Source organism: Passer montanus, unplaced genomic scaffold (genome assembly GCF_014805655.1).
Source record: "Passer montanus isolate IOZ18808 unplaced genomic scaffold, ASM1480565v1 scaffold70, whole genome shotgun sequence".
In the NCBI taxonomy this organism is placed as follows: domain Eukaryota; kingdom Metazoa; phylum Chordata; class Aves; order Passeriformes; family Passeridae; genus Passer; species Passer montanus.
The window spans coordinates 2,562,412-2,585,689 of NW_024372148.1; the positions used below are offsets into that span (position 1 = coordinate 2,562,412).

The 23,278-nt window shown below is 40.6% G+C and overlaps 1 protein-coding gene across 16 annotated transcripts in view; it reads left to right on the plus strand.

Annotated features, from left to right (window-relative positions):
- Positions 1 to 23,278, plus strand: part of ZNF521 (zinc finger protein 521) — a 230,191-nt gene that overhangs the window by 73,464 nt on the left and 133,449 nt on the right. For all 16 annotated transcript variants that reach the window (XM_039730096.1, XM_039730097.1, XM_039730099.1 and 13 more), the window contains one exon: positions 18,995 to 22,347. In XM_039730096.1, the coding sequence (XP_039586030.1) occupies positions 18,995 to 22,347 (3,353 nt within the window). The remainder of the gene's footprint in view (positions 1 to 18,994; positions 22,348 to 23,278) is intronic.

The following is a 23,278-nucleotide window of genomic DNA, read 5'->3' on the forward strand; positions in this document are numbered from 1 at the left end:
TATATATATTGATAAAATCTGAAGGGCTCAGCAACCATTTTTACAAGAACTACACATCCTTAAGAACTATTAGCTTTTCAGACAGCTCTATAAAATGAAAAGTCATCTTTGTATACCTAATCTGATCTCACAGGTCTCACACTGACATCTGACAGAAGTAACATATTTGACATTGAATTTACACTGATACAAGATTGATGTAGACTAATTCTTGATGTTACCTTACATCTCTCCAAAATCTGTTAGCAAAATCATCAACAGAAAAGTAGCAAGCCTGTCAGAGACACTTTCATAGGAACAATCTCACATCTTAAATTTAAGAATGCTTTAAAAAACATTCAACAAGTAAATAGGGAAAAAACTGTGTAAAACTCTGAAAAATAAACTGTTGCCTAACATATCCAATGAGTGTGATGACTGAGAGCCTCAGTGAAACACAGTAAGGTTTTGAGGGGTTTTTGGTTTTGTTTTTGGGGTTTTTTTATAATGGTGCACTTAACTATGCAAGTCTATAATTTGGTAGAGAAAATAGAACTGTTGTCAGCAGAGTTTCAGACAAATTGGTTCTCAGTTAGAAATTGATTGAGAGGGCCAACAAACAAAGCATTAGTATTTATTTCAGGAAGTCACATGCATTGTTAATAATCCATAAAAGGGCAAATTCTGAACAAATGAACACCTCACTCCAAAAAAAAAAAAATGTTGATAATATGACTCAGATGGTAGATCAGCACTTTTTGCAGTAGAAAATGACAAGTTAGTTCTTGCCAAAGAACTCTTGATTAGGAGTACAGGAAATTTTCAATATTTAGTGTTGAAAACTTGACCAAAACAATCTGATCCTCTTGGTACTGTGAGCTTAGTCAAAGTGTAGGGCAATGGCAAAAAGATGAGAGGAACTAGAGACACATCTGAAAGTTTTCCAGAGCTGGCTATAAAGCAGGACTTCATAAAGTACACAGGAATCATTCTGATCCTTTTGCAAGCCATCTATCTGCCTTTCATGACTCCATAAATGTTTGTAGCAGCTCTTAATAAGGAAATGTAGGATTAGCAAAAGAATGCATGCTGGTTAGCCTTCAAGGCAGTTACATCTGGAAGTGGGGAGCCATGCCATATGATCAAGCAGCTCTTTACAGACCATGTGCAAGTACTTCTGGTGCCTGTGACAAGCCCATTAAATTCAATTTAAGGAGTTAAGGTGTAGGAGTTACCTACACCCGAATGCACTGAGACCTGATGTCCCACTATGTAATGAGTCACTGTGCATCTCATTTTAGTTGCACAATGGGAGAGGCAAAGGTTGGCCATCAGTGTCATCAAAAATGTTGTTTTCACATCTGTATTTCCTTTATCACCCTGCTGGGCCAGCTGAGAGTCGTGCTGCAGTGGTACCCTGCGAGGTACCTCCAGCCATCCGGCTAACAGGGACAGAGCCAGGAGCAGAGTGCTCCCTGGGAGGAGCTCACACTTTTGGAACGCTGTGGCTTGCTTAACCTTGCCGGCTTTTCTGGAAGAATGACTTCAGAAATACGAGTTTGTTTGGTTTTGATCAGGAATTAGTTAAAGATCTTTAACTACATCTAGTAGGGTCTTTGTGGAGAAAGGGAAAGCTTACTTTTTGGATATACCTTTATTTATTTTTATGTATGTATAAAATTACACATTATTCTTCATATTATATGTTAGCTTTCCATATAGTCACTTCTTAATGCATTTTACATATCCAAGTTAAAGTATTTGTACTTGGCTAAAAAATGGTTTAGAGCTAATTGTTTTAAAATGAAATCACAGTGTGATTTTGCTGAAAATATTTGTCTGTGGGAAGTTAAAGAAATCCTACAAAGGCTTTTTTTAATGTAACTTACTGAAGAGCAAGAACTGTCATGGTAGCATATAAATGGGGCAGATGGAAATATCCCCTCGAGGCTATGGGACTTGAGTTAATAAACCTTGAAAAGTTACCATAATTTTCACTTTGTATTTTCCTCATGAACTCAAGTAATATAGCTCATTCGTTTTGAATATTACCACTAGACTCCCAGGCAATAAGTCTGATTTTCTTAAACCCTACTTCTAACCAGACCCAGACCAAAGCTAAAATGCTCGTCCCATTAAAAGTTAATAGCAAAAATTCCATTGGCTTCAACAGGGTCAGGATTTTATTCTAAGACTTTGGATTTTAGTGTATTTGTTAATGTAAGTTAAATTAAACAGTGTAGTGTTCAAAAGGTTGGCCAGTTATTTTGATGCTGATCCTCCCCTGTATCTGCTGGATGCATCTGCTAATATTTCCTTGATGAAAATATCTTGCTAGAAGTTTCTTCAGTGTGTTCAGTACATCATGCCTGCAACACACAGAATATTAGCTTTTTTAAAATTAAATGCATGGGGAAAGGGATGAATGTAGTTGAGCTTATGAAAATGGTCACTTATGGTTAAAATCTTCATGTAATATGAGTAGGAGCTTATGATAAAGCTAGTCAGGGTCACATATTCTCTTTACCTCACAAAAGAGAATCCAAGGTGATACAAACTGCCTCTTCAGAGGAATGCAGTTTTTAGTTTGAGAAGGAAGTCAGCAAATTAGAATATTTCAGGGGCAGTAATTTGTATCAAATAGCAACAGAAATCTAGAAGTTTTCTGTGGCAATAAAATGGTCCAATGTGGGGATGATAAACCTGGGCTAAAGCAGCAGACTTTAGAGCCAAGGAACAAAAGCCAAGTAGTTATGTATAAAATGTGGGGAGAATGAAGCCTTTCTTCAGCCATCCCACCCTCTAAGCAGCAGAGAGAATGTTGTACCAGTGCATTCTAAAATCCCAGCTCAAGGCTGAATAAAATGAAGAAAACAGATCCTGCCATAATAAAAACACATGTAAAATTCCTGGAAATGTTTCCTGTTACAGGCTGCCTGGTTAGTATAGGCTGCCTGCACATTGGTACAAAGTCAGCAATTGTCTGATGTTGTTCATATTTCTTTTTGCCAGGAAGATGAAGATCAGACCGGAAGGTTATCGGTCTCCTTTGCAGTCATGTTAGGATCAGAAGGAATAAAAAAACTAATTGTCTTGATTGCATTTCAGATTGTTTTGATTGGAATTATGCCCATGAGATAAAAAGCCACAAAACAGGCTTTTTTTTCTGCCACAGTAAAAGCCAGAGAAGAGCTTTTGCTTTGGAGTTGATACAGAGTAGTCCAAATAATGTCCTGCAAGCCAGATCCAGTCCACAGCGTGATTCTTCCCAGATTACCAATTTTTTGAACTGACCCTGTGCTGGGACTGTAGCTCGGCAGGAACAGCTGTTCCTGGCTCCTCCGGATGGTCAGGATGCTCTTAGTGTACCCTTCACTCCCCAGCTCTTCTCTCCTCAAGCTGCCACTGTGTCCATGTTGTGGGTGAGGGCTCCTGTCCCATGACTGCAGACCCTGTCAGGTATCCAAGGAGCTGACCCAAAACTGGCATCTGGCCAAGAGCAATTAAATGATTGTACCAAATGGGTAATGCCTTATTCCAAGATGAGTATGTGCTTTTTTTCATAAAGCACATACTCATCTTGGAATCTCTCTCTTTTTTTTTTCCCCCCTGTCTTTATGTGGGATGTGAGTTATCAGGGGAGTTAGAGGTTGCAGTTCCATTAGCTGGCCAGAGACATTCCAATATGTGATATTTTCATTTGGTCTGCTCTGAGCTGTGCTTGCTTACAGGAGGTCTGCAGTATATTTGTAGGCACGTAACACATGCCTCCAGTAGACATGTTTCAGAGGAGTGAAACTGGTGGTAGCACAGTGTCTACAAGGCTGTGGAAAATGGGGGGGAAACACTTAGACCATATGCCTTGAGGCTGCCTTCTTAATGGGCTTGAAATAAAGAAGCAGGAAGTGTTCTGGTGGTCTGGGATGCAGAGAGACACATTTTCAGGTTAGTACAAGATACATGTTGCGAGTATTATTGACCAGCATTGTTCCTTCCCCAGCAAGAAGGACCCTCGTCCTAGTGATGAATTTCCAGCTTATGTGAACAGTTTGCTTATTTATCTTGGACAAAGACCATACTGCAATCATCTGGGCTAGACTACTGTAATGTGCTCCTAATTGTTTCCCTTGAAATTGATCCGAAGCCTCTTTGGGGTGGATATATTAAAAAATACAGCCCTGTCCATGTAGCTGTTCAAATTTTAATCCCTGGTTCTTGGGCAGCAGCCTTGCACTCCATGTCCCTGTCTGGCAGTTGCTCGCGGTTGGACATGGCTTTCTCTCCCTGGGCTGAGTCAGACACAGGCCCAAGGCAAGGCTTTCTTGTCCTCAGTTGTGGAACTCCCTGCCAGAGCCCCTTGCTGGCTGCCTTTAAGGCAAGCTGCAAGCCCTGTTTATTTCAGTTGGCCTATCCATGACTGTTTTATGGGCTCCCTACCTTTGTTTTTGCATCTGCTACCCTTTTGTTTTTCTCTTTCCTCTAACTAGTCAGGAATTGAATCTTTTGGGGCTGGCAGGTCCCTTTTGAATTCTGTGTGTATAGCATATTGTAACATGCTATTAGATTTTGCTTTCTACTTTTACTGTTTTGCATTTGGCTCTTTATGCTATTTGGCTTGCAATTGGTGCTTTAGAAAAGATCAAATAAATATATCATTGTGTCAAGTCTTATTTTGTATGAGGGTTAAATCCAGTATCCAAATATAGAAGAATGTGTTTATGGGGAAACTTAGTGCTGAGAGAATTAGAGAGAAAGCTCCAATTAGAAAGCAAGCTGATTCCATGCCATTTGCTATGCCATGTTTTCTTTAAGAGAAAACTTCCACTGTAATTAGCAAGAAAGTGCAGCCTACCGGCCAATGCATTACCTAACACAGAGCCTGCTATTCAGTCTTAGGAATAGTTTGTGCTTTTATATGCTCCTGTGGAGGCTGACGGTACTGTGAAGTCTAGTATCAGCAAAACAGGAGTCTAAACACGAGCACAGTCAGGAAACCTTGTACAATAGATGATAAATAGCAATTTGGTTTATTGGCCACTTCAGGAGGAAGCATGTAAATGTAATCGTGGAATACAATGGTCTGCGCTTCAAATTTAAGCACTAGAATTAAAGTGTCTGTTTTCCATCCTGGACAAATGATTTAACTGCTACATACATACCCCAGCCCATGTACATGATGTTTTTATTTATGTTATGCAGGCTGCCCCGGGATCAGCAGAAGTTCAGGTCTTTGTTCTAGAAACTGCATAGGACTCAGCAAAAAGACGTGTTTTACCTCACATTGAGATAAGTCTGATAACATCAACCAGGGGAATGAAACAAACAACTAGGAGGAAGAGGAAATAGCAGCCAAGTGCTGTACAAAAAGCAAGGGTCTTAGTTCAAATATTGTCATCTGAAAATGGTTTATGGGCACTAAAACAGAGGAGTGAACCCAGGGGTAAGGTCATGCCACTTTGCTGAGCTTTGGGAGTCCAGGAAGTTACATATCATCCATCTAAGGAAGTTCCACTTGTAAAATACTATCAAAGCCCAAGTCGTTTAGGGCAGCTTGGTCCTGCAAAACATTACAATTATTAATCACTTGACTAATCCACATTAATCAGTACAGCCTAGTAGCAAAATTATTAATCAGCTTGCTGAACTGAACAATGTTGCTAAGAAATGAGCCTACTTGGAATTTTAAAATTTATGAAAGAGTGTAAAACAAAATGACTTGAAAATATGCAAAATCTCCACAAAATCAGCTTTATCTCTCATCTTACTGTTTCCTTTCCATCTACCACTGACAAGACCAAAAACCTTGATGCAGGCTGGTATTTGGAAAGTAAAGTATTCCTTCTGTGTATGTGTGAATACTGAGTCTCTCCTTGCCAAACACAAACACAGAGAGAAAAATAAAACTAAAGATAAAAGTAGATGTGTGAGAGGGGAAAGTAAGTATTTGTTTCTTAATTGTGAGGAGGGTGGATGTTAGGCTTTTAAGAATAGAACATGTAAATGAGTACAGAAACAACATACAACAACGTATCCAGAAATTTGAATGTGATCAAAACGTGTAAGATACATTGGGAGATGTGTAAGAGTCTTTTCAAGAAGCCTCAGGGGATTCAAGAGAATAATTTGGTGTATATAGCACAGCCATCTCACTTGAAGCAAGGAAAAAATAAGGCAAAGGGTAGTAAACAAAGTTTGACACGTATATTTCAGTACTGGAAGTAATAAATAATGGTTGTTGGTGGGAGCTGAGTGCTTTACTGACAAGAACAAGATGGCAATAACTAACTTGTCCCAGATGAAGAACAAAATCTATTTTCTGTAGATGGATGACTGATTAAAAATGTCTGAACATCAACAATTATAAAATGGGGAGAAGGATCTTGGCTGTTAATGCTATTTGTACTACTTCAAAATGTGTATTTTCCTTACATTTCCTTCAAGGAGTCACACAATTCTCTGCTGCCTTCAGATACTTGTGCCTTCTGTGGCACTTTGGGCTGCAACTGTTCTGAACCAGAGGAAATGGAAGCGGTGGTTCTGTTGAGGAAAGGCCACTGCTTTCCAGAGCAGGTTGATGACACAGGCTATTGAGTCCTTACAGAGAATTGTTTGTCTTCTGGTTTTAGATGGCTTTAATTCCTCCAAATTACTCCTTGAATAATAGGAAAAAGGGCAATTTGAATTTCAGTGACAGATTGGACATAACAGGTTGCAACTATTAGGTCTAATTTTACCATACTGAGAAATAAAATTGCCTAAACATAAACATCGATCACTGATGCAGTAAATTAATTTGTACAGAAAAAGTAGTTTAACTGCAGTGCACATTAAACATAGAAAATTTTCAAAATTACAGCTCTCTGAATTAATTTGTACACTTGTTTACTTGTTAAAAGCAAAGCGTAACTTTTTTGATTTTTTTCCTTTCTCTTTGTAAATTTGAATTGTGAAAAGCACGAACAATCACTGATTGCTATTTTTTTTTCTTTCCCCCCATTTCTGATCAGGTTAGTAGACATACTAAAGACCTATTTTAAATGTTTCATTCTTGGAAGTAAATTCAGCATTTCAATAGGTTTGAATTATGCTTTGTTAAGAACTGGTGATGTCATATAATTAAAAAATTTACGATTTGGTTCAGCAATGAGGTTACATTCAAATGTGTCCTCAGGCTTATTTAAACTGTTGAAGTCTTCCAAAGTGTTTCACAAAAAATGTCATCTGTGTTTTCTTCCTTCTACTCCCAACAAATCTGTACATACTACTTCCCCACATTTTAATATGGTATCTAGAGACTTAACATAGATGCTAGCCAACTTTTCTTCATTATGGCAGTTGCTATTTTTAATGTGCTTATTGTTTTATAAAATGGAAAAGAACATGCCCTTCTTGAAACTATGGCTGTAATGTTACCCATCATACACAGTTGCAAGTGCATATGTAAGCTGGATAAAGGTTGCCTAACTCACAGTGGAACAGGATCTGCCAATGTGGCTTATTTTGATGGTATCTGGTGTCTACTGTTTTCAAGGACAGTAGTTCGATTCAAACACAATTCTGATAAGTGGCAGGTTTTCATGTCTTTAATGCCCTGACAAGGGCATCACTCTCAAGAGAGGGAGGTGAAACCATTTGGATGAGAATTTCTTCCCCTCTCCTTTGTGCTGACTCACCAAGATAATGGACAATTAATAGTGAACCTTCTCTGCAGGGAAAGTCTAAGGTTATCACTAATAAAAAGTGCTCATGAAGTGTTTGGACACAAAAGGGGGAGAAAAAATAAATATAAAAATGTACAAAACAGGACCAGCACAAGGCTCAATCTACAATATGAATTTTTTCACCTGATATTATGGTGAATGATTTTTCAGTAGCAGCAGGTAGCAGCTTTTTTGACCTGGCTCATTTCTTGTGAACCATGAAAAGAAGGGACAAGAGGAATGTTGCTTTTTTTTTTTTTGCCTTTTTTTTTTGTAAGAAAGCTGGCTTGTATATTTTTTAGAGACACCAGCTAGTAGGGCTCTTAGTTACCAATCACATCATGCTGTAAAATTTTCCCTGGTAGGATAAGAAGGAGCGGTCTAAAAAAATTGCTCTTCACCTTATCTTCTGATCCAAGAGTAGGTTTGCAGGATTCTTTTCAGGTTTACTTTCATTCTCATTGCTTACATTTTGACTATATGTGGGATTAGTTTCCTTTCCTGAAGAGTGCACACTTCCCCTTGCTCGTGGGGAAGGCTCACAAATGGTGAGTCTGTGCAGCCCTCAGTTTTGCTTCACTGGGCAATCCTAGCAACTCTCAGATGCTCCCATAACAGCCTGCTGCCCTCGAGGTCACCTGGAGAAGGAGTTGCTGGAGGTCAGCAGAGCGCTGCTCACATTTACAAGCCAACAGGCAGACTGCCCTGGGGATTAGTGCCGTGGCTGTACCTGTGCTCCCGCTGTAGCGAGCCATGACGCGATTGTGTGCCTCTGTTGCCCAAGTAAACACAGAAAAGATGTACAGTGTTTCCTGGAGTTAGACAAACCAAAGATTAGTCTAAACTGAGAGTGGAACAGGTTAACTGATCTTTCTCTACCCTAAGCTTTCATTTGTGCCTCGAAGCACTGAGCTGTCAATAGAGTGTACAGACTGATAAGTATAGGTTCTCCTCAGCCTGAAGAGATCTGTCTGATAAGATGGCCTTAAAAAAGAGAGAGAGAGAGAGAAAGTACGTTAACTGCTTTGACTGCAAAATACCCCCTGGTAGCCAGAGATAAGACACCTTGAGCTGCTCAGAAGACCTTAGACAGGATGTAAATGAAGCCAATAAAAAAAAAAAAAAGAATAATTTCAAATCCAGCCGCTATTCTGCTCTGCCCTTATTTCCAGCCCTGACAGCAAAAGGCTTAATTTACTGTATTTCACACCAGGCTTCCATTCTACACTGAGGAAGCTACAAAGGGTTGTTTAAGATATGGGCTTTAACAAAGTGGAGATCTCTTTATTTTTGGAGAGGCCTCTATTTCAGACACTTAATTGAGCATTTCACCAGGCTTTGGTGAATGGAAATTATACAGAAGAGAAGGAAAATTCTGCCATTTACAAAGAATTACACCTTCTAATTTTTATAATTTAATCACTCAAATAAACCTGTATTAACATAAAAGGACTGAGTGAAGCATATACATACTTTAAATGCAACTTTTACCATGCAGAATTCCACATAGAGGGACTGATATTCTGCAAGATAAGCAGAGAGTAGGTGTGACGGTTTATACGTGACATCGTCACAACACAATTTGGTCTTCTGAGCACTGTGGACTGGGAAATTCATTAGGTTTCCCTTACAGGCTAGACCACCTGGATATTAATGGAAGTGATGCACACCTGCCAACCTGTGCCTGTCCCATGGCATAGATATCCACATGTGTTCCCATTCAAGCAAACCTGGGGAAAATGTCTTACGCAGCATTTTGACTGCACTGTAAAGGTTCCCAAAACACGTTGCCCCCAGTGTGACTATGCTGCACTCGAGTTGGTATAAGTATTTGTCTGCCTTCCTGTTAAAAAAAGCAAGGTTACCTTTGCCCCAGGACATCTTTTTTAACAGCTGTGCAGCACATCTGCACTAACAGTCAGATCTAAAAGAAGAGAGCCTAAAATGAGATATAGATGGACTATAAGAAGCTAAAGAGGATTGGTTATCCAAAACTTACCTCCTTGCGTTTACCCCACTTTGGTAGGCACCTCTTTTTTTCATGAAAATTTCTCAGGTTGCTGTGGTTTGGTAGTTTGTGCAAACCATCCTAGTGTGAGCATCTGGGTACCTGCTGCCTTTGATCAGCCTGCTGCATGGAGAGTGACATACTAAGCCCAGCCAAAGTGTTGGGCACTTTCAGCAGAAAATGCTGTTCCTGTCTTCCCTACCTGGGTGTCAAGTAGGTAAAGTATTACATGGCACGTGGCCTTGATTCAGTTCTCTGAGTATCCTGAGGGGATTCAAAGCCACATTTCCTACCTCTGAGCAGAGGGTGTTAAGGTCCCTTCCGCTGGAAGCTGGGCTGAAGGAAAGAGTATCCTATTCATCAAACTGATAGGACCACGTTTGAGAAGGAACTTGTTACCCTGTGGAGAAGTATACTCATTTAGTCCAGGGGTTCTCGCAGTCTGGAACTCATGCTTAAGTTTATTTTTGTTTTTATCCTGTGCCTCTTTAATGTATAAAGAGCCCAGTACTCCTCTTTCCCAGCTGAGTGCCCAAGCTGCGAGGCTGCAGACCTTTTCCTGCTTCCCCCCCAGGGCCCCATGAATTCTGCCTTCTTTGCTTCTTGGGCTCCTGGAGACACCTAGGTCCCTTTGCAGATCTAGGTCCAGGAGTTTTCACCTGTGTAAATAAGACCTCCACCACATTTCTGTCATTCTAAGAAATAAGCAGTTCTGTGTTTATTTACTGTATTTAATTCTAGCACACTGTAAAATAACACTGATGTGTTTTTGAAAGCGTTAACTGCCTACACTGCTTTTGCTTGATCTTAATTTCCTTTTACTTTCCATTTCCTTGAAAAGATTTTTAGATATCTTTGCCTGGGTTGCTTTCAGATGCAATTATTGACTCCTTTCTTTCTCTCTACCCTGTATTTCTTTCTTTTGCTTCTCCACACATTGCCTTCCTTCTTTTCTCTGTCCTAGTTTAGCCCCCTCCTAACTGTCTTGCTGCTGCTGTTCTGATCTAAAGGCAATGAGGCAAAGAATTGGGGTGGTTGAAATGCAGGCACAACTGGGACGGACAGGCATACATGATAAAAAATGAGGGACCTTTGTCATTAAACTCTAGATTAACTGAAAGAAGGGAGATACTCAAATCAGGACCCAAGGGGATGCTTCTCATCTCAGGGGATTCTGCTTGCAAATCCCACCCAGAGGCTCCATCTTTTGTCTGAGCATCCAGCTAGGGACTTTTTGACAGCCTGCCCTTCTCCCTGCAGGGTCCTGCAGCTGTGTGGGAACGGGGACTTAGAGGGCAGCTGTGAAGTGGGGTCTCCTTCAGCTCCTAGGGCCTGATCTTCTGGACCACTTGATTTTGGGAAGGAAAGAGAAATAATGACATTTCTCTGACTTAAGGCACACTCCTTATGTTGTGACCTGGGAAAGAAAGAAACTGTCAGCTCGTTTTAATACCTATATATCTTGAAAGTTTGACTGGGACTACATTACAGGGACTGCTGTCTCTAAGGCTTTCAAAAGGAGCTGCAGTGTGGGGGAAGATTGGAGGGAGAGGGCTTTTGGTCCTACTCATGTTGTTGTCTGGGGGAGAGCACAACCCAATGAAAACAGAAGGCAGAAGGAAATACTGGGATCCAGTGAAGAACCCTGAACTGTTATCCCCTAGTCATTTGCTATTCTTAATAAGCAGTACACATACTGTTATCGGCACAACAAATTATAATAATTATTCTCTAGCAAAAACCTGATTGACTGAATCACTACTTTTAGTACATGAGGTTGTTAATATACAGGTTCTTAGGAGATCATTATTATGTGCAGGTTTGCTGGAGTATCTGAATGTGCTTTTGCTCTGCCATTATCTTGATTTTAAATGCAATTATTCTCAGGGTGTTTTCTTTCTGACCCTAGCTTCAGATGGAACAAGCCTGGTGGTCTCTGACTCATACTGTACAAACAAACAAAAACAAAGACTAAAAGAAACAGCAACTTAACAGGGGAAAAAATACAGTGTAAATGTGTTTGTCACATTTAAGCAGTGGACAAATGAGCTAATTTGAATCGCTTAGTGCTTGTACAGTCACAACTAAACAACCCCTGTAAATTAATTGTGTGACATGCGATTCCCAATTATGTAAAGCAGTATAATAAGCTGTGAGGATGGTGACTGTCATTAGTTATATGTACAGGAGAGTGGAAAATTACTTATGCTTTCTCTTCGCCTATAGAGGCACAAAATGCCAGCTTCCTCAAAGCAGAAGGCTAGCTCTGTTTTCTTCTAGTTGCAAATTGAGTTTTGTGTATGATTTGAAAGGTGGAGCAGAATATGTACTGCTTACATTTTCTTTAATTTGGCTGCAGAAGATGGAATTCATTGGGCTCCGTCTGTTCAAATGAACTTTAAGCAACAATCAAGGAAAACATTTATGCTCCTCTTTACATATGTAATGGTAATATGTCTTCTGAAGAAGACATAATGGAGCTGGAGCCTTAGGTTACCTTAGGAGAGCAATACAGGAATGTTAACTACTTATGTAGGCATTAAAGGCATTTTATAAAAGCAAGCAGGTTTTTCCTGTGAGGTATTAAAGTGACTTATTTGTTGTTTCTAGGAGCTGCCTTTCCTTCGGTTATGAAATTTAAAGTGGGGAAACCTCCCTACCAGCTGTCTCAGTTCTTTTGGTCAGGAACCCCTGTATGTTTCTCCCCCAGTAATCTAACTGTTAACGCATTTAATTGGTGCTCCCAAAGCAGTTTTGAAATATTGATAGATTTTAAAAAAATCTGTAAATTATAAATAATTTTTAAAGTTCACATTTCTCTTTTGAATGCCCATTACAGAGTATTAGTTTTCAAGCCATTTAATAAGTTATGAGACAAATGAGTGAGTTTAATGTGGGGTCACTGATGTGAAAAAATGTGATGATTTTATTCAAGTTTCAGCTTTTCCAAAACTGTGTTTCATTTCTGTTGAAAGTAAACAGAGAATGTTATGTAATAATGTATATTTTATTTAAAATTAATTAAAGACTAGTCCTACCTTCTACTTCTATTAAAAATTTCAAAACTATAGCTTCTTTCAGTGACTTGTATATTACACCATCACTTGAAGCCATGTTAATCCTTAAACACTGTCCTTTGATCTTCTAGTTATTTAGATCTATTCAGCACACAGCACAATATTGTTTTATTTCAGCAATATCTAACCTCTTCATTTGCTATTTATTCACACCTGCATATTCCCCTAAGATTCCTTATCTCATTTTCAGGGTAGCCCTGCAGACAATTAGTGGTGGTAATAATATAAAATGTGGCCAGCACTAAAACCTGAAATGGCCATTACAACTAAACTATATGATATATAATAACCACTCCACTCAATTACCTGCACAAAAATGCAAAGATTTAAAACTGTGGAGCCTTATCATACATCCAGTTAACTGACCTACCTGCCTGCTATTTAGTCCTTCCTTTCTTACAAATCATATTCTACCTTGTGGCATGCTGTCTGGTAAATTAGCAATGCTGTACATTTGTATGGGTTTTCCATCCTTTTCAATATGTGTATAAGCACATATATTTATATGCACATATGTTCATATGTGCATTCATAAGCACGTATGTTCATATGCACTGGGATATGAACAGGTCTTTGGTGGTAGGACAATTAATAGCTACATAACAACCCAATGCATAAATGCATGCATGTGCATTCAGAATCCATGTGCCTGTGGCAGTATGGAGTACACAGGTTTATGTGCTGCTGCCTGGTGTACTTGATTTTTCATTTTTAGTATCTATTATCATCCTATGTAACTCATTATTTTTTACCTGTTAAAGAAACCTTGTTGTTTAGTAGGTTCCTGGGGGATAGTTGTGTCACCAGTCTGCCATTGTTGTTATGGGAGAAAAATAGTGAGAGCATATCAGCAGGACCCAGAGCTGGGGGGTGTCTGTCCATCTCAACTGCTGGGCTTTCTCTTTGGTCGAATCCACCAGTTTAAGCATTTTGCCAGCTCTGTGTTTCAGGGGAGAAAGAATTATTCTTGCAGGAATGGCTCTGACTGAGGAGATGCAGGTTCTGTTTCCTCCTTCACACAGATTACATTTGTAACCTGAGGCAAAGCATTCCAGCTTGTCTGTGCCCGTTACTTGAGCAGCAAAATGGGGAAAATGGAAAACTGCTGCTTACAGGATATTGAAAATATTAATTTGTTCATATGTGTAAACTCTGTTCTATCAGAGGGCCCCTATGTATTATGGCACATAAAGGTTAGCTGACATTTGCTTTAGGAATGTGGCCATTTGTCTAGTGGCAGCAAAAACATGTTTAAATCATACAGAAAAATAAGTAATGATAAAGCAATTGCCCTGAAGTCTACTCCAGCAAAAGCATGTGTATGTCATAGACCTTCCTGGTGACTAAGTAACATCTTTCTGAAGCAGTCCTGTTAATTCAGTCAGCAGCACTGGGGATAAGATCACTTTTAAGACCTCGCGTCTGCTGGGGTTGGCACATGAGTGGCTGGCTGCTAACTCCACAGAGGTGCTTTTGTGCTCTTGTGCTTCTCCCTTCCTCCCCCCCTCTCGTGGGATAACTCCTTCTGGTATTGCTTCACTTTTCTGTTGGTGAGCACTTTCCCCATCAATACTGCTGAACAGGTGTTACTCTGCTACTAACTGAGTTTCCAGCTGTCCTCCTCCAGCACAGACCAGGCAAAATTTGTTGTTTTGTCCTATTAGACAGACTAGAGAATTATCAAGCCTGAGATGGAGGTCTTCCTTGCAGGATACGATAGTTTTGTTGCCAGAAGATGGTCAGGAAGGCCTGGCTGGCTAACAAAGACAGTCCTTCAGCTGCTGGGTGTAGTTCCAGTTTTGCATCCCCTTTGGCAGCAGCACAGAGACTGCTGCAGTGTGGCCAGCCAGCAGAATTAGGAAATAAGGACCTCTTTTATTTACTCAGGCTGCTGAATCATGGGCATTCCTGTCTGCTTGGAGAAAAGTCAGGCAGCTCTACTTTCCACTGGAAGTCTCAGGAGTGCTTGGTACTTTCATCTCAGAGTGTTCACACACTTGTTTTAATGTGCTTTATGGAAATGGTGAAACTCAGCAAGTACAGTTGGTGTAGAAAAACATCTGCACTAACTATTCACACACATTTGCATCTTTAAATAGACTTTTAGGCCTTGTAGCTGATTTCAGTGAAGTTTTTTGGTTGCGAGTGCTAAAGCTTTCTTAGAGTCAGTGAGTGTGAAGTGACTGGTTCCAAAAATTAAAAATTTACATGGACATGTTAAGTGCATCACACTGAAACTCAGAATACTTGCCATAACACAAAAAAGGCATTTACAGTAAGTAGCACTTAGTGAGTGCTGAAGGAAAAAAAAGGTCGATACAGAAAATATATTTTAAAACTCCATAAACACTCTGTCAAGTACCTGGAGCCCTATTCTGCCCTCAGATAGATGTGCACCACTCCTGGGAACTTGTATGTGTGCATCTGAATTTGGTCCAGAGTATTTTAAAACAGCTTGTTATAACATTAAAGATCAGATTTGTAATGTTGACATAGAGCTCAGTGTGTAGGTGTCTGCAGATTTATATACAGGCAGCTATGTGCTGCAAACTGCATTTTCTATGAGAGTGATGGGTGAAAAGGGGTTTGAAGCCCTTTACCCTGACAGCAGGTTCAAACTTTACCCCCAGTGCAGAGCTGGCTCTGTAGTGAGATCTGCTGGGAAAGCTGGAGTGGAGTCTGCATCCCAAGCATCTGGCTCTCTGCAGAGACCTTAAGTTCAGCTCCTCCATCACAGTTTTGAGGACCAAGGCCTGCTCACCTTGTGTCTGTGCACGTGGAGTAGCCTCAGTGTAGAGCAGCAAGTAATGCTTTGCTGCCATTCTGAGGGAGATGCTCTTCGTGGTTGCACCTTAATTTTATGGGGCTACATCCCTGTGGGGAGGGGTGGGGAGATGGCAGGACAGGCATTGCCATCACTCAAGTCCTGCTGGAGCAGTTATTACCCTTAATCCAGTAGTTACCCTGTTTGCTGTCCCCAGATCCATTCCTACCCTGAGCTCAACTGGCACATTAGTCCATTGCACACAATGTTCCCAGTGTTCAGGTTGGAGCCTGCACAGCAAAAGTCACTGCAGCAACACATTTTCCTTGTTGCAGAAGGACAGTTTCAAAAGCCTTTCTGTGGGTCACTGAAAGCTGATGGGCCTTTGGAGCCCTTTGTGTGAGGACAGCCCAGGGTCCCTCCTTCCAGAGCATGTGGCCAGCCACCAGTACCCCTTCTGTACAGGCTGTCCCCTGCCCTGCCATGCCAGGGGGTGGGGGGGAGTCAGGAAAGCGTGTTAGTGACATTGTTAGGCTTGTACTCAGGAAAATCCTGTTGTCCTCCGCCTTGCGGAATTCCCCCTGCCTTGCTGGTTCTTCTGTAGCTCTGAGAGATTGAAAGATTTTCACTTCTCAAGTTAAAAGGACACAAATCTGACTTGTAAGTGGCTTGCTCTTCTCCCTTGTGCACAGAGGGAATTGCTCTGTAGAATTAGTACGGGCTCTGATTAAAAAACGCAACGGCAAAGTGGCACACATTTCCATTTGCCGGCTGGAAAGCAAGAACTGTCTCTGTGCTGTGGTTACATTCTCCCCCCTCGGCTTTCCTTACCCTTGTAAAAAAGCCGAGGAGAATCCCGGGCAAACAAGAAGAATTGGGTGGGGGCAAGGGGCTGCCTTTGCTTATGCTATGGTCACATTCCACGCTTGGTGCTGACCCTGCTGCCAGCCCGACAGCCTGCCGGGATCCACAAGCCGGAGGGAATAGTTGTATAATAGGTAAAACCGGGCAGGCAGTGGCCACGAAAAGGAAGTGATTTACTGCTATGTCAGTGATGGTACACTATTTATAACACTTACTATATATTCCTCTAAACATTTATACAATAATATATCATTTCTCCATAGGATATACATTTTAATACTAAATTTGGTTACGAAATATGTTGCCTAGGCAGTCACAGACTATTTTTCTTCACTCGGCTGCTTGACATAAATTCCTGTTTATCTGCCATCAGTGGGTGTATGTCAGAAATATATTGGATTTTTAAAGAACAAAAGGTTTTCCCATTTAAAAGACCTAGCTGGAAAGATGCATTTAATATAAAATTTAGAACTGGATAAAACATTAACATATTTTTCTGTAAATGCTTGTTCCACTGTTTTGATAATTTCCAGTTTTAGAGTCAAATCCAGCAATTTGAAAGGGCAGTACACAGATTTACATTAAAAGTCTCCTGTGAATAATGCAGTCATTAATGTACCATCTTAAAAACTCACCTGACTGGTTTTATTTAGTATGTATGACAATGAGGAACTTTGCACATTGGAAGCATTTTAGCACATGACACTACTTTTGCTGGAAGGGAGGATTTTTATGTTTCCTTTTTTTTGATAAACAAACCGCATTGGTTTTGGTTAAAAAACATGGCACTCAGGCTAGGGGTTGATTTTGTTATTTAAATACATACCAGTAGTGCAGATTTGTGTGCAAGCAATTACACATGTATAGTGTGTGTGTATGTGTGCAAAAGGTGTGTTTAATTTGTGAAACCCTCTTCTCCAAGATGTAAACAAGAGGATAAAAACCCATGCAGTTTCCAAGTTATCCTGAAAAGCATTGTGTCAATGGGCAGGCATCCAGCAATGGTGTTTGGTTGTTTTCTCAGAGTTAGATGGTTGCCATCTGGCATTGATAGTGAGATGGCGTTGTCATCAGTTTCTAGATGCAGGAAAGGAATGAATCCTCATCTGTTTCCTGTGGATAAGCAAGAGGTTGATAATCTAGTAAAATCTCTTTACCTTAAAGTAAGCAGGCTTGGAATTTGTTTATATAATATAGGCCAGTTTTAACTTTAGTGGTGTTGTTGTAGTAAATTTCTTGAGAGAAGGCTGAAGATGTTAGGAAACTTTCTGCTTTGCAAAAATACATTTAGAAAGATATTTTTCAAGGGGTTCATTGTATCTTTTTTCTGTAGTGTTACTGTAGTCAGTTTTACTTTTGAAAGGAAGAAAAACCTCAAGCATTGCCCCTGGAAAGGAATTGAAGAATTATTTGATGCAGAGTGATCTTTGAAACATTCTTTTAATATTTTTAAATAAGTTTTAGGTTAATATCAGTATGATCATTGAAGTGTAGTTATCTGCATTTAAAACAAAAGGTGCAAAAACTGTACAGCACATCTCTTGAAAAAAATATTTACAACTTTCCCTGTTTAGAGACAAGGTAATACCATGGATAACTAGCCCATTTATTATCTGGCCAGCATTTCTGCTTTGTCTCTTCCTGGTAACTCATAAATCTTTCAGCTTTTACCATAAATGTTTATCATTTTTCCTGTTTCCAGTTTTTTACAAGTTGCTTTGTCTGTGATCACCTTACAGTACAGGTTCTGCTGTACTGAGGAAGTTCAGCTGGCTGAGGCCTTTGCAAAAAAGGAAGAAATGGTGGGCAACCTCTTGAACTTAAAAAAAAAAATGCTGTTCATGGCTGACCCTTGTGACACTTTCCCATTTTCCTTGATCCTGGTTGTTGGTTTGTTAGATTGTTTTGAACATTTAATAATCCAGCTGCCAGCCTTAAGTAACTGCATTGTATCATTATTGGAGAAATCTGGTTGCACTTTATTAGAGAAAACATCACTGTTTATATTGTTGTCCTGTTCCTCCCTTGTAATTTTTCCTATTATTGTTTAGAATGACACCCAAGTCTGTCTCAGAAATAGCCTTTAAAAGATTCCTGTGTTCAGAATCACTTTTAAAGGAAAAAAATACCACAAACCTGTGGCAAAGCAGGGCAAATCTTTTCAGCAAATATTGGGCATGTGACTTGACTGTTCATTTTAAAGCATTCCTGTAATATTTTCTCCTTTCCTTTGACTCTTCAGATGCTCACATCATATGCAAATAATTTTACAATGGATACAAAAGAAACATTAAATATATTAAAATCTGCATTTTAATAAAATTGTCAATGTATAATACATATCCTGCAACTGAGAAAGAATGATAAAAAAGCAATAAAAAGTTAATATAGGCATAGAACTATTTAATAACTTCTAATGTTTTACAGTATGATAAAAATAAATGTGGTCTTGAAACTGTTGATATCAGCGTAAGAAATGTCCTAGTCTGAGTTTAGTGTTTTAGCTATTTAGGAATAGCAGTCCTGCGTTATTCATATGCATTTTCTAGCTCCTTTTCACTCTCGGGATTAAGCTTGTGGGCATGTTTCTTTCTCATTTCAGACGGAGTGGATGTTGAGGATGACCCCTCTTGCTCATGGCCAGCATCATCGCCTTCTAGCAAGGATCAGACTTCCCCGAGCCATGGAGAAGGCTGTGATTTTGGAGAAGAGGAAGGAGGCCCAGGTTTGCCCTATCCGTGCCAGTTCTGTGACAAGTCGTTCAGCCGCCTCAGCTACTTAAAGCATCACGAGCAAAGTCACAGTGACAAACTCCCTTTCAAATGCACGTATTGCAGCCGCCTCTTCAAACACAAACGGAGCCGGGACCGCCACATAAAGCTTCACACAGGAGACAAGAAGTATCACTGCAGTGAGTGTGATGCGGCGTTCTCGAGGAGCGATCACCTTAAAATTCACTTAAAGACTCATACGTCCAACAAGCCATATAAGTGTGCCATTTGTAGACGTGGGTTCCTGTCATCTAGTTCACTGCATGGACACATGCAAGTTCACGAGAGGAACAAAGATGGCTCCCAGTCCGCTTCCCGGATGGAGGACTGGAAAATGAAAGATACTCAGAAATGCAGTCAGTGCGAAGAAGGCTTTGATTTTCCTGAAGATCTTCAGAAGCACATTGCAGAATGTCACCCTGAGTGCTCCCCTAATGAGGACAGATCTGCTCTTCAGTGTGTTTACTGTCATGAACTCTTTGTAGAGGAAACGTCCCTAGTGAATCACATGGAGCAGGCTCATAATGGTGAGAAGAAGAATTCATGCAGCATTTGCTCTGAGAACTTTCACACTGTGGAGGAGCTGTACAGCCACATGGACAGTCACCAGCAGCCAGAGTCGTGCAACCACAGCAACAGCCCATCTTTGGTAACTGTGGGGTACACATCAGTCTCTAGCACTACCCCAGATTCAAATCTCTCGGTGGATAGCTCAACAATGGTGGAAACAGCTCCTCCTATACCAAAAGGTCGTGGAAGGAAGCGGGCAGCTCAGCAAGTGCCAGATATCACTGGTCCTTCAAGTAAGCAGGCAAAAGTTACTTATAGCTGCATTTATTGCAACAAACAGTTGTTTTCCAGCCTTGCAGTTTTACAGATACACCTGAAAACTATGCATTTAGATAAACCCGAACAAGCCCATATCTGTCAGTATTGTTTGGAGGTATTGCCATCTCTCTACAATCTGAATGAACATCTTAAGCAAGTCCATGAAGCACCAGATCCAGCTCTGATTGTTTCTACCATGCCTGCCATGGTCTACCAGTGCAACTTCTGCTCTGAAGTGTTCAATGACCTCAACACCCTTCAGGAACACATCCGATGTTCTCATGGATTTGCCAACCCTGCTGCTAAGGACAGTAATGCATTCTTTTGTCCCCATTGCTACATGGGATTTCTTACTGATTCTTCCCTGGAAGAGCATATTAGACAAGTCCATTGTGATCTTAGCAGTTCCCGTTTTGGTTCTCCTGTGCTCGGAACCCCAAAAGATCCAGTGGTGGAAGTGTATTCTTGTTCTTACTGTACCAATTCTCCAATATTTAATAGTGTTCTTAAACTGAACAAGCATATCAAGGAGAACCATAAGAACATTCCTTTGGCGCTGAATTACATCCACAATGGGAAAAAGTCCAGAGCCATGAGTCCATTATCTCCTGTAGCCATTGAGCAGACCTCTTTAAAGATGATGCAAGCAGTTGGAGGTGCTCCGCCTCGTCCTGCTGGGGAATATATTTGTAATCAGTGTGGTGCTAAGTATACTTCCTTGGACGGTTTTCAGACTCATTTGAAAACACATCTTGACACTGTCCTGCCAAAACTGACCTGCCCTCAGTGCAACAAGGAATTTCCAAATCAGGAGTCACTGCTGAAGCATGTTACCATTCATTTCATGATCACCTCAACCTACTACATCTGTGAAAGCTGTGACAAGCAGTTTACTTCTGTGGATGACTTGCAGAAACACCTACTAGACATGCATACATTCGTGTTCTTCCGCTGTACCTTGTGCCAAGAGGTTTTTGACTCCAAAGTCTCCATTCAGCTGCACTTGGCTGTGAAGCATAGCAATGAGAAGAAGGTATACAGATGTACATCTTGCAACTGGGATTTCCGTAACGAGACTGACCTACAGCTTCATGTGAAACACAATCACCTGGAGAACCAAGGCAAAGTACACAAGTGCATCTTCTGTGGTGAATCCTTTGGTACGGAGGTGGAGCTGCAGTGTCACATCACTACGCACAGCAAGAAGTACAACTGCAAGTTCTGCAGCAAAGCTTTCCATGCTATCATCTTGCTGGAAAAGCACTTGAGGGAAAAACATTGTGTTTTTGAAACAAAAACTCCAAACTGTGGAACGAATGGGGCATCTGAGCAAGTTCAGAAAGAGGAAGTGGAACTCCAGACTTTGTTGACAAATAGCCAGGAGTCCCATAACAGCCACGATGGCAGTGAAGAAGATGTGGACACATCTGAGCCTATGTATGGCTGTGACATTTGTGGCGCAGCTTACACCATGGAGACTCTCCTGCAGAATCACCAGCTGCGAGACCACAACATCCGACCTGGAGAAAGCGCTATCGTGAAGAAAAAGGCTGAGCTCATTAAAGGGAATTACAAGTGTAATGTGTGCTCTCGAACATTCTTCTCTGAAAATGGGCTTCGGGAGCACATGCAGACACACTTGGGACCAGTGAAACACTATATGTGCCCAATCTGTGGCGAGCGGTTTCCATCTCTTCTGACTCTTACTGAACATAAGGTCACACATAGTAAGAGCCTGGACACTGGAAACTGCAGGATTTGCAAGATGCCCCTCCAGAGTGAGGAGGAATTTTTAGAGCATTGCCAAATGCACCCTGACCTGAGGAACTCCTTGACGGGGTTCCGCTGTGTGGTGTGCATGCAGACAGTGACCTCCACGCTGGAACTGAAAATCCATGGCACATTCCATATGCAGAAAACTGGAAATGGTTCTGCTGTGCAGTCCACGGGACGTGCACAGCATCTCCAGAAACTGTACAAGTGTGCATCGTGCCTGAAGGAATTCCGTTCAAAACAGGATTTAGTGAAACTTGACATCAACGGTCTGCCATATGGTCTGTGTGCTAGCTGTGTTAATCTCAGTAAAAGTGGTAGTCCAAGTGTCAACATCCCTTCAAGCAGTAACAGACAAGGCATGGGCCAAAATGAGAACTTGAGTTCCATTGAGAACAAAAGCAAGGCAGGGGGGCTGAAGACTCGCTGTTCTAGTTGCAATGTAAAGTTTGAATCAGAAACTGAACTCCAAAACCATATTCAGTCAATCCACAGAGAGCTTGTTCCAGACAGCAACAGTACACAGCTGAAAACACCACAAGTATCTCCAATGCCTAGAATCAGCCCCTCCCAAACTGAAGAGGTAACCCTTTTTTCTTTGCTTTTGACACCTTCCATCCTTTTGGAAAAATCTCCCTTTTTTCAAGCTGTCTTGTCACTTGTCATGAAATGCTTAGGCTGATCCATGTTACATTTCCATCCACAGCCATTAGCTAGTAATTACCTGCTTCTTGATATGCCTTACGTCTTGGATTGAATTTTGTGGAATAGGACTTATTCCAGTCTCCCTAGGATATTGTCTTCTGTATCACTGAGGAGACCTATCTTCATGCCAGCACAACTGAGATCTGGAATCTTATCCTAGCTCCCATATGCATTGGAATCCCCAGCTAGGAGTTGTGCTTACGGCAGAGAGCATTAATGACAGAGGAGTAGACACAGTGAGCCAAAATGCTGGCAGAAGGGGTTGATTTTTTAGAAAATATTTGTAAGCAACAAATTGAGAGTATTTTTGTTAATTGTGTTGTAGACTTTCTCCCTCTTCTAGCATATTTTGATTAAGTAGAAGTGCAATGGTAGCCTAAGGTAAATTGGGAAATCAGTCCTTTGGATGCAATTTCTTTGCTTTTTATTTTTTTTCCATTCCTGATGAAGAACATTGTGATATCACTGAAACACCTAGTGCCTGATTATTGAAATTCCATTGTAAGGCATAACTTAGAAAGTGCATATCAAACTCCTGAAAGATGTAATCTGCTTCCTCAGTCACCAGTGACCAAGTAATGACACCTGTATGTAGGGAGGTAAGGGGGGTCCTGTACTGAGGAAAGGGAATGAGTTTTATCTTCAGAAATGTTACTGTTAGAATGACTTAGAGGTAATATTTTAAGCTTGGTATCTTGCATCTTATAATTCAGGAAGTCTAAAAACACAGCACAAGCAAATTTTAAGAAATAACAGCTTTTGTTTCAAGAAAGCTTTTAGCCTATAATGATACAAACATGGTGCAACCC